Genomic DNA, 12,252 nt, shown 5'->3' with positions numbered 1-12,252 from the left:
AACTATTACCAGATAATACAGAGACGCGAACAAGGTGTGCGCGGTCGAGCACACACACTGATATGAAAAAGGAAAGTGGGGTATGACTCTCATATAGGTGCTTTTTTGCTAATTTCACATATGAGTAAGCGTGCGGTCGGTGGGTGAGAGTGGTATACGCTCTCGCGGATTTGCATTTCCATTGACTCTTCTTTTTTAATCTGAGAGCGACGAAAAAGAGAGAGAGATCAGTGGGCGAGAGACGGACTCCGCCTTTGCCGTCGCCCAATACCGAGCCCCCGGTTCAGTGAAGGGGGAAATCACAGATCTGCTAGCTAATGCCGGGGTCCCCCTGTTTGCGTCGTCTCCGGGCGTAGAGATGATGGGCTTCCCGTAACTGGAGGTGGAGGGGAGAGGCGGGGGTGGGGGTAGCGATAAAAGAGGAGGGGTGGGTTGAAAAAAAAAGCACGAAGAGAAACAAAAGCACAGTTGTGGGTGTCTGAAACCATGCGAGATTTGCACTATTCACAAAGACCGCTGCTCTATCCGTGGACCATGTCGTGAGGTGTGGCTCCTGCGCTCGGGATACTGCCAATAGATACGCCTGGGAGCGGGGCAAAAGATGTCCGCCTCGGTAGGGCCCCAAAGCGGCCCTCGCCCACCCACCGTGCCGGCTCCCATGCCTGATATGCCGGACTTGAGTCACCTCACGGAGGAGGAAAGGAAAACCATCATGGCAGTGATGGTTCGGCAAAGGGAGGAAGAGGATAAAGAACAAGCCATGCTAAAGTAAGGGCTGGACGATTTCCTTTGTGCATCCACAGACGTTTTCGACACTTTCCTTTCCTTTGAGTCACAGCTTCAGGACCTTTCACTACCCGTAACGTGTGATTAATAACTCCCTAAAATCGTAGTGGTTTTGCAGTTTACGAACGCGTGAGTCTTCAAGTGTCCTTTGCTGGATAAAAACGTCTAGTTGCAGTGGCCTCTACTGCATGGAAAGCAGGAGTCTATGTAACAGATGAGCTTTGCATAGCTTAGTTTTAACAGCAGTGTGTAAGTAGAAATTAGATAGATTTGAGGTCAGGCGAGTTACAGGTGCACCATGGAAAGCAGACGGGGAGATGGGGCGTGACAGAGCGCGAGGATGAATCATACTTCGCAACTGCGTGTCACCCCACTCCACCCGATGCACCTCCGGGGGCAACACAAGGTGCTCTTCACCCTTAAGCAAGCGCCTAAACACTTTTATATGGTGAAACACAGAGCGAATGTTAACTTGGCGAAGGGCTATTGTATTAGGCTTGCGCGCTGGTGTGTGAAGAAAAAACACGTATAGTTTGAACAACAGGGAAGCGAAAACGTCTGTTTTATGTCTGTGGACAATATAAGATATTCACAATCTGGAAAAGAAATACAGTCTCTCGCCGCTTTACACCCGGGGTGTGGTTCGTGATTGGCTCGCGATTATTTCGCGTGGCTCAGCCGATGCATGTGAGGACGACTACAAACTAAAAATGTGTATCTTTATACATGGATCACTAAAAGTTGCGACTGTAGATCTAAAATACAATTTCTTCTCATGTGACAAGCACCCTCTCCCTCTCGTCGGCATGAATGATTTGAAGAAGGACCTGCCGTCGAGCGCTAGTGATGGCTCTTGCGTTTCGCGTATTCCCTCACAGTTACTCTTCAGACGGAAATGACGTGATAGAAAATTGGTTATGTAAGGTTATGTAATTTCCCCCCCCTATGACGACTAATCTGCAACGGAAATAGTAATCTATAGCTTTGACCATGAGATGATTGAGTCATAGGCGCCACTGCATCACGACTCACCAGCCACATCTAGAAATGTGTGGCAGTGGGGTATTTCAATAGTGAACGTGCTGAGAGGAGCAGCATAGTTCAAAATGAACGTTTGTCTCAATATATGTTTGTCCATATGTCACCCACTCTAAAGTTCACAGTGTAGTAAAGGCACACAGATGTGAAAAATATGGATACAGATTTACTGTAATCTTAATGAATCCTGCATGTGCTCTTTGAAATGTGGTGTTCTCTTCACCATTAAAGGTACAGTTCACCCAGAAATGAAAATTCTGTCATCATTTACCCACCCTCAAGTTGTTCCAAACTATATGAGTTTCTTCTGCTAAACACAAAAGAAGATATTTTGATGAATGTTGGTAACCAATCACAAACTTCTATAGAATGAGGAAAATTACTATGGATGGCACTGGCTACCAGTAACTCTCACCCACATTCCACAAAATATTTTCTTTGTGTTCAGCAGAAGAAAGAAACTCATACAGGTTTGTAACTCAAGGATGACACAATTTTCATTTTTAGGGGAACTATCCTTTTCAATCATAGTGAAAATCTGATTAAAATATATTAAATATGATTAGAAGTTTGCTAAAATGACAGTATGTACACTAAAGTGTGTTCTGAAACAATTTCCCTGTTTTAGGCCTAAATAGTTAGGACTATTATAAACCAAAGTAAATTCAAAATTATAGTAGTTCATATAGGTGAAAAATCACCCTCAGGGCCATATTGTATTACATATTTAAATCTTAGTAGTCACACTGCATCCAAATATACCTAGTTCTATACTATATAGCAGTGCTTCCCAACCCTGGTCCTTGAGGCACCCCAACACTGCATGTTTTGCGTGTCTCCTTAATCAAACACACCTGATTCAGGTCATCAGCTATTAGTAGAGACTCCAAGACCTGAAACTGGTGTGTGAAAAAAAGGAGACATGCCAAATGTGCAGTGTTGGGGTGCCTCCAGGACCAGGGTTGGGAACCACTGCTATATAGTATGCCAAAAGAGTACTATATTCAAATACAAAAACAGTAGGTGAAAAACACCCAGATTTTGATGTGTGTATTCGATTGACACTTTACTATCCCATGAGGCCATGAAGAGGCCACATACTATCTTCTTTTTCAATGTTTTTCATCAAATGTAGCACCTAATCCGGCAGTATGCAATTTGTGAAACAGTGCCACTTGTAGATGACACAGAGCACACACATTTTCTCAATTATGCTTAATTTTAACCAGTTAAATCCATTATGCCCATTGATATTTAGTAGAGAAATGTGACTACTAACTCCTGAGGGACCCCTCCATGACTTTGTGTTATTTTTCATTGTAAGTTGGTAGTTGATTTATATGATTTAGATGATAGTTAACATTCTGTGTTTTTATTTATTGATTTATTTTCTTTTTGGCTTTTGTAGTCAGCGTCAGTATTTGATGAAATGCTGGTCTGAGATATTATATTGGTATATTTTTTGATCGGTAGCTAGGGTTATCTCAATCTTAGCTGAGAACAGGCCAGCTGGGACAGATAAAATGCTGTAATCAAGCTGCTGATTCTGTTTCAGGCAGCCTTGACAACAGGTCAGAGCTAATCATTGAGAGGAGATGTGTGAATGCAGCACCTGTTCAGGTCACGTATGCATGTGCCATCACATGCTACATGATCACACACATTTGTATATGAATATGCAGAGTTAAGATAAAAGCGCTGAAAGCTTAATCACAAGCATAACTAAAATGAATATATTTCAGACATCTATTTCACTTAAAATCTGTTCCAACTCAGACCTCTACAGAAAAACCTCTACTTCCTCTTCAGAACTCCTTTCGAGATTGTTCTTGGAACTTCCTCCTTTAAAAAAAATGAACCCACTGAAACTGGAAATTTCTTAAATTTAGGCATATTGGAAAATGTGCATCTACCAACGTTTTTGGCAAAACTTCAAAAAAGCTATGCCCTGATAAAAGGGCTCAACTTGTAGACTTGTAGAGACAAGCTAAAATAGCAGTTTCTTCAGCAAATTAGTTATCTTACAGTTGCTTTTGTTAACTGTAGCGGTTAGGTTTAGTGTAGGTGGTATGCTATTTTCAACTCCATAGAAAAGTAACCTTTTATTGCCAACCAACAGACAATTTGTTTACAAACTGCCACAATTATGTACAATAAGCAACACAATAAAACACCAAGGTGTTCACGTTCTCCTGTTTGTGAGAAAATTGAACGCAATTTTAGTGCCACTTATTGAGCATTTCAATTTGAAAGTGTCGCAAATCATGCAACATAAATTTTTTTTTCAGAAATGTCACCACAAGCATGTTTTTCCAATGAGCCTAAATTGTGTATTTATTCAGAAAAAACAAAATCATGTAGACATAGCAGGACTTATTGTAAAATGTCCCCTTTAAAGACCTGTAGCTCTGGAGAGCTGTTCTCCTCTGAACACCTCGTCCAGAACAGTGTCTTGCTTCTAAACCCTGCATCTATAGCTTGCAGTAATGTTGGCTGTGAGTTTGTGGGCTCTGCAAAACCGAAATGAAGGGAATAAATACCACATGTGCTCCATTCAGAGAACCCCCCCAAAAAAGAGGCTTTAGGATTATTCAAAGGTTAGGATCAGATAGGCCCTCAGAGCCGAGATACAATGAAGAATAATTGCAGCCACACAGACCACAACAGAGGTCATAGGTAGGCCAGATCAACCCACTACAACAAAGGCAACAGGTAAAGCAGAAAAACAGGGCTTTGTATAAAAGATGAAGATGGAGATGTACAAATATGAAATTAATATGACATGGCCTAATGTACACAAAATAAGCAATTGAATCGGTGGTAGAGAGAAGAGCACATTTTAATCTTGAGCAGTCTGACAAGCATATTCCAAGCCAATGATTTTTTTAGATTCCACATAAACTGTATGTTTAATTTGCATAATTGTAGCAAAATGTGCTAGTCCTCATTGTTTCTTTCCACTGTAATAAAGCTGAGTGTAAGAATGGCAGCCATTTTTCCTTCTAGACTTATGAAACTGGTTCAGTTGTTAAGGACAGCTTCTTACCAGACTCCCTCAGAACAGTAGCTTGGCTGCAGAAGAAAGTCCTTATAAAAAGATAATGTGTCTTACTAAGATCGGTTTGTTGAAAAGACACACATTGGATCATCTTTTCTGGTTTCTTTCCTTTTTTCTTAGTATGAGGAAGGTTTCAAGGTTTCTGGGAGGAAAAAACGTGAGCATTAAATTATGAATTGAAGCTGAAAATAGCTCACTTGGAAGTCCTTGCTGAAATATTTAAAAATTGAGCTTGTCATGTGCTTCTGTTGATGTTCCCTGTCTATTTTAAACCTGTTTATTTTTTCCCTTCCCTCGTGAATTCTTAGATTTAATTGTGTGAGTTGGCTCAGAGCATTATGAACCTATTTACTTTGAGATGTGAATAGGCTCATCTGTTCATCTAACACTAAACTATTCTGACTAAGCGCTGTATTGATGGGTTAATAATTACAACCAGGCAGCAGCCATTTCATGTTTTCACATAAATTTTAAGAACATTTGACCATCTTTGAGACACCTAGTTACCAAGTAATTCAGTAATGTTATTGGCTGTAGTTCATGGTCTTGAAGGTATTAGCATAGGTTATCATGAGATTCTTGTTAATACTGGGATTATAAAAACAGGGCATCCTCTTACATGATGTGGAAAGAGTGTGTGTGAAAAAGTGATAGAAAAGTTGCCTTTTTAGCACTCAACAACATGAAAATTGAATAAACAAGCATTCTGCATGGGTTGCCCGGGAATTCTTTATGTGTGTGTGTGTCTGTGTGTGTGTGAACGACTTTTCAGAGAAATCCTCAGTTCACCAATGCAGTGTTGACCACACTGCAAAAATTGCTTTTCTTACTTAGATTTTTTTGTCTTGTTTCTAGCCAAAATATCTAAATATTCTTAAATCAAGAAGGATTTTCTAGACAAGGAAAAATTATTGTCTTGTTTTCAGAAAAACCAAGTCAAAATTTGTTTAGAACAAGCAAAATAATCTGCCAGTGGGGTAAGCAAAATAATTTTAACAGAAAATAACAGAAAACAAGATTATTTTGCTTACCCCGTTGGCAGATTATTTAGCTTGTTTCAAGCAAAAACTCACTTAATTTTGACATGTTTTTTTCTGAAAACAAGACAGTAATTTTTACTTGTCAAGAAAATCCTTCTTGATTTAAGAATTTTTAGACATTTTGGCTGAAAACAAGACAAAAAAAGAAAAGCATTTTTTTGCAGTGCAATCCAATCACTCGTGGCATCACATCAATGCATCAGTGAATGCAATGCATATATTGGCATATTTATGGGTTACACACACACACACACACACACACACACACACACAGACAGTCAGGGCCAATCTTCATGTAAGAAATATTGCTGCTGCAAATATAACATACATGAAATAACCCCCATATAGCATACATGAATCACCTCGTAGCAGATCTATACAGGTGGAGCTGGGGAAGGTGGAGAGTTTCTGAAGCACTAGTCATATGTATGAATGTTGAGCAGCAAGCTCATTGGCTACCGATACTAGAGAGAACCAATTAGCTGAGCCATGTGATGATGCCATCAGGTCAGATTGAGTTAGACCTATCGGACTGCGCCATCTAGAGTTCTCAAGCAAAAACTCACTTAATTTTGACATGTTTTTTTCTGAAAACAAGACAGTAATTTTTACTTGTCAAGAAAATCCTTCTTGATTTAAGAATTTTTAGACATTTTGGCTGAAAACAAGACAAAAAAAGAAAAGCATTTTTTTGCAGTGCAATCCAATCACTCGTGGCATCACATCAATGCATCAGTGAATGCAATGCATATATTGGCATATTTATGGGTTACACACACACACACACACACACACACACAGTGTGTGTGTGTGTATATATATATATATATATATATATATATATATATATATATATATATACACACACAGTAGCAAGATGCTCTTGAAGCATCTTGGAGATGCTGCTACAGTTCTTCTGGATTTAGTCTGTCTCAGTTTGTTCTGTTTCTTCATGTCATTCCAGACAGACTCCTTGTGCAAACAAAAATCTCACTGGATTATTACAATTAATGGCAAATTGAATGTTTAGAAATGTAAACTGATATTTCCTACTGACACACTACAGCAAAAGATAACGATAAAAAATATAACTGACTTAAAACCATTTTTTGTTGGTGAAAATACTAGTAGCCTAATATTTTTGCACAGTACACATACTATTTGAATAGTTTTCAAATAACTTGTATGAAAAAATGGAAAAGAAAACCAGAAGTCTTGTCAGTGAGTATCAAAAAATGAAGGGAGAGTTAGTGAGAGAGAATAAGAGAGTAGGCATAGGGTCCATTACAAAAAGCACTAAAGGCACTTAGTCTATAAATACATAAAACTTCCCTACAGCAACAGCTTCACTATCAACAAAGTACAGCAAAGTAGAAGATGCTGGGCATTTTTATTCCCGGTACATGTATGTTTGTTGTGACTTTAATTACTTATGTTAATTTCACACCTTTCCTAAAGGAAGCATACATCATAGGCATAATTATTAATAACATAAGACAACAAAGGATACAGTGGATTTTTATCATATGGATTACTGTCAATTTAGACAGTTTCAGAGGTAGTTAAAGGATTTTCCTATTTTGCAACAAATTTTCTAAAGAGAATAGCCTGCGCAAAAGCTTACTGCATTTGTTCATTGCTATGGGGTTGCTAGGGTGTTAAAAGTGGTTGTTTACTATTATATTATTGTCTCTAAAAAATCAATGTCTTTCTTTGTGATCAGGTTTCTGAGTGTTCCCTCAGATGAAATCCGGCAGACCAAACTGACCAAACGCGAGCTGTATTTACATAATTTCTAGGGCATTACTTACAGTATTCTCAGTTGTTTTTAGTACATTGCTGTGAAGATTTTAGGGTGTTCTGGGTAGTTGCATGCAGGCCCAAGTCAAAAAGACTCTCAATGATTTTCTGATCTCTAGATATGGCTCTAAATGTGGCTTAATGGCTTTTTATACATTTGTGGTCATACATTTACATACAGTACACCCTGCAGAATTTGCTAAATGTTTTATAATAATAAATAAAAAAAATTGCATGTTGTTTTTGTTTAGTGCCCTGTACAAGCTTAAAACTCCTGACTCTAAATGAATTGTGTTGCCTTCTGAGAAATAGTGAATGTTTGCCGCTTTTGTGAGCTTTTGTGAAAAGATGGATCTCAAATTCATCATTCATTGTTGGAAAGGGTTCAGGGTCTCAGGACAAACAAGGGACTCAAAGGTTTAAGAATCAATTATATGTAAACTACTGAACTGGTTTATTTTAGTAATTATTATTCAGCTGTTATTTTGTCTTATGGTCCATATGTAAATGTGAATAGCTATGAATAACTAATATGGGAAATTGGGCAGTACTAAATAAAAAACATGATTTGTATTTTTGATACAATTATTAACATTTTGTAGATTCTGCAAGGTTTATGTAAACTTATGACCACAATATATATAAAAATGTCAAAATTAGCACGTTACCGCAGGCAATTAATTTCAGTTTAACGTGTTAAAAATATTTAACGCAGGGGCGGAGGGGCTAGGGTTGGTCACCCCACTGGCCACTCACAGCTGCTGCTTCTGTCTCTTTTTTTCTTGACAAGAATTGTGTTTATTTAGACGTGGAACGTCTTTACAACCACATCAAACTTTAAGACCTGAAGTAAGTCATAAAAGGTACAGAGTTGCGAGAAAGATACGTGTCAGATCCGCGACATGTTAAAGTAATAGCAGCCAAATAACCTAATAACCCAGCTGCTGTGATGTCTGCTAATCAAAGAACAAAAGGAAAAAGAGGAAATCAATAACTTTTATAATTTTAATTTAGAATTTCCTAGTGTTTGATAATTCAATTTATTCGATTTCTACATATTTTCAACTTGCTGAAGGGCACAGGAAAATATGACATTTATTATAATGGGTTTATGTGAAGATTGTTTTAAGTTCACTTAAATTAGAAGTAATTTTTTGAAGTCTTATAAATGTTAAAATGGTAGATAGCTCTTAATTATACTGTAATGTTGAATGGCTAGACAATGGTTAAATATTAGGAAAAAACAACAATTTCCTAGAGACATCAGTAGTATTGGTTATCAGTACTCACCTTCAGTTATAAACAAAGATGCCATTAAACAAATATTAGAAATATGGGGGTTTGTACATAAATTTGAAGATTGAATGTGAAATTATTGCAATATAACAGTATATGTAAACGCTTTAATGTTAGGTGGGATTAATCATGATTAATCGCGATTAATTTCAGAACAAAATGTGTGATTAATTGGTTATTTTTTAATCAGTTGCTAGCACTTATATATACCCGTTACTGTATTTTTCTCATGAGCTACATAAATTTTACTTGAGCCAATTTCCATACATTTGTATTTACTTAAAACTGTAACCACTAACCATAGTGACTTCAGCCTCTCCTTTATCATCACTGTGTTTCTACATTGCTTTCTCTCTTTTGCCTCCCCTGTGATGGATAAGAATAGATTTTAACCTTAGAGCTGATTCAGTGATCGATACTCCTCTTTCTTTCCGCTGCTCTGTATCTAGTTTCAAATGGATGCAATGGTGGGTGAAAATATAGATTTTACTTTTATGAATGAACTTCACTTATAGGCCGTTATAATGAATCTTACAATATATATATATTTTAAGTTTGTATTTTTAAATTAGTTTTTTTTTTACAATTATACTAATCACTCTACAAATTGTATTTTCCAAGTTTATAGTAATTTATAAATTCACTGAAAGCCTAAATGTCCTCTGCATGGGGGATGAGTCGCGTTTGTGTGGTTATTTTTCTGGTGTGTCCAGAGTGCTGATTCAACTAGACACTTTCAATTAATTTGTGAAAAATTGAACAAGAAAAAAAAGAGAGAGAGAGAGAAACACCCAGTCAAGGCGGCAGCCGGGAATCAGCAAGTGAGATGGAAATAGTCCCTTTTCTCTGCTCTCCACCCTTTTCCGTGTTGCCCTTCTTGTCTCTCTTCCTCTCCCTATCTATTCTTCCATCTGTCCATCCATCCTTGCTGTCTTGCTCACACCTACTCTTCTGATGTAATCAACGGGTGATAATTAGTAGCCAGGCCATGTCTGAGAAAAAGGAGAGAGAGCAAGGGAAAGTGAGAAATCTTGTTTCTGTGGGGCATTTTAAGGCCATACATGGATCATAAAAACTAGAGCATTGAGGAGCTGTACAGAGAATACACAAAAACTAGAGGGGATTTTCCTTTTCACAGTTATACAAATTACTCTTAGCCTTATTCCTTTTAATTAAATAATATTACAAGGGATAGCTTCACACTATATTGAGTGTGATATTGCTTATATACAACGGTTCAAGAATAACTTAATATTGTGTAAGTTATATAGAAATAAAATTCCAGTTACTGTAGTGTCTATTTTTGATTCACTAGAAAGCATAGTTCCAAGCCAAGTCAATCCACACAGTTCATACAGTACACTCTTAAAAATGAAGGTCCTTTATTGGCATTGATGGTTCCATGAAGAATCTTGAACATCCATGGAATCTTTCAAATGCACAAAAGGCTCTTTATAGTGGAAAAAAGTTCTTTAGATTTTTTTAAATGTTCTTCAAAATGGTTCGTTTAAGAACTGTTCACTGAAAGGTTCTTCGGGGAACCAAAAATAGTTCTTCTATGGCATCACTGCAAAAAACACCCTTTTGGAGCCTTTAATTTTTAAGAGTGTAGTACCATTCCTCAATGTAGAGGTCTGCACGGGACAGTTTTTTCCTGAATGAATGAGTGTGTTTGAATGCACAATGATTCAATGACTTAGTCATATAGACTTTCAGTTTGTCACAACTTACTGTCGTAGCAATATAACCTGCAAATATGTTTAGTGAAAAATCCCCACTAATGCATTAATAATGCAATAATGCAAGAGTCTATCTGGAACATGTAAAACAGAAGTGGATTGATACAAACACTGAAAAGTCCCAGTGCTGTTGGACTGTATCCTAGAACTCTGTATCCTAGCGAATCAAATTTGAGCACTGGATCTAAAAGTTTTATAATTATTAATGTTTTCAGTTCAAGTTGTTAAATCTGATTTCATCATACACACAAACAAAAGTTTACTAGATTTTGGGTGTCCCTGTGTTGCGTCTTACTTTCTTGGCAGAATGAGGTCATCCTGGTGTTCTCTGATCCCACATGGAATTTTCTGTCACACAACAAAGTTGAAGGAAAGCTCAAAGTTCTCCTGATGTCTTAAAAGAGTGTTCTTGTCTTTTGGAGTCCCAAATACATCATCTTTTTTGGTCTGCTCCAAGGATTTTGCACAGCTAAGTTACAAGTTACAAAGTTATATGTATACCTCACAGTTATATCATCAGAGGCTGCCTTAGAGTTAAAGGCATAGTTCACCCAAAAATGAAAATTCTGTCACCACTTACATAATTTACCCTTTAACTTCTATAGCATTTTTCCCCATAATATGAAAAATGGACCAGCAATTGTTTGGTTAACCACATTCTTCCGAATATCTAGCCTATTTTTTGTTCAGCAGAAGAAAGAAACTCATACAGGTTTGGGACAACTTGAGGGTGAGTAAATGATGGTAGAGTTTTCATTTTTGGATGAACTATCCCTTTAAGCAGCTATTTTAGTACTTGTCTTTCACATCGCTGTGGAGGAATTTTGGCCCACTCTTCTTTGCAGAATTGTTTTAATTCAGCCACAATGGAGGGTTTTCTAGCATGAATGAACTGTTTAAGGTCATGCCACAGCATTTCAATCGGATTGAAGTCCAGACTTTGACTTGGCCACTCCAAAACCTTAACTTTGTTTTTCTTGAGGCATTCAGAGGTGATCTTGCTGGTGTGTTTGGGATCATTTTCCTGCTGCATAACCCAAGTGCGCTTGAGCTTGAGGTCACAAACTAACGGCCGGACATTCTCCTTCAGGATTTTCTGATAGAGTGCAGAATTCATGGTTCCATCAATTATGGTAAGTCGTCCAGGTCCTGAAGCTGCAAAGCAGCCCCAGACCATCACACTTCCACCTCCGCCACCATGTTTGACTGTTGGTATGATGTTCTTTTTATGAAATGCTGTGTTGGTTTTACGTCAGATGTAACGGGACACACACCTTCCAAAATGTTTAACTTTTGTCGCATCAGTCCACAGAATATTTGCCCAAAAGTCTTGGTGATAATCAAGATATTTTTTGGCAAATTGTGTTCTTTTTGGTCAGCAATGGCTCTTGCCTCGGACCTCTCCCATGGATGCCGTTTTTGCCCAGTCTCTTTCTTATTGTTGAATCATGAACACTGACCTTAATTGAGGCAAGTGAGGCCTGCAGTTCTTTAG

At 37.7% G+C, this 12,252-nt stretch overlaps 1 protein-coding gene across 1 annotated transcript in view; it reads left to right on the top strand.

Annotated features, from left to right (window-relative positions):
- The first annotated feature begins 187 nt into the window (after positions 1–187).
- LOC107602755 (regulating synaptic membrane exocytosis protein 1-like) overlaps positions 188–12,252 on the top strand; it is a 64,198-nt gene continuing 52,133 nt past the window's right edge. Inside the window, exon 1 of the mRNA XM_016295328.1 lies at positions 188–768. Within this exon, the coding sequence (XP_016150814.1) occupies positions 602–768 (167 nt within the window). The 5' untranslated portion in view covers positions 188–601. The remainder of the gene's footprint in view (positions 769–12,252) is intronic.

This window comes from Sinocyclocheilus grahami, unplaced genomic scaffold (genome assembly GCF_001515645.1).
Source record: "Sinocyclocheilus grahami isolate Dianchi unplaced genomic scaffold, SAMN03320097.WGS_v1.1 scaffold334.1, whole genome shotgun sequence".
NCBI lineage: Eukaryota > Metazoa > Chordata > Actinopteri > Cypriniformes > Cyprinidae > Sinocyclocheilus > Sinocyclocheilus grahami.
This window is presented reverse-complemented; position numbering and strand designations above follow the sequence as displayed.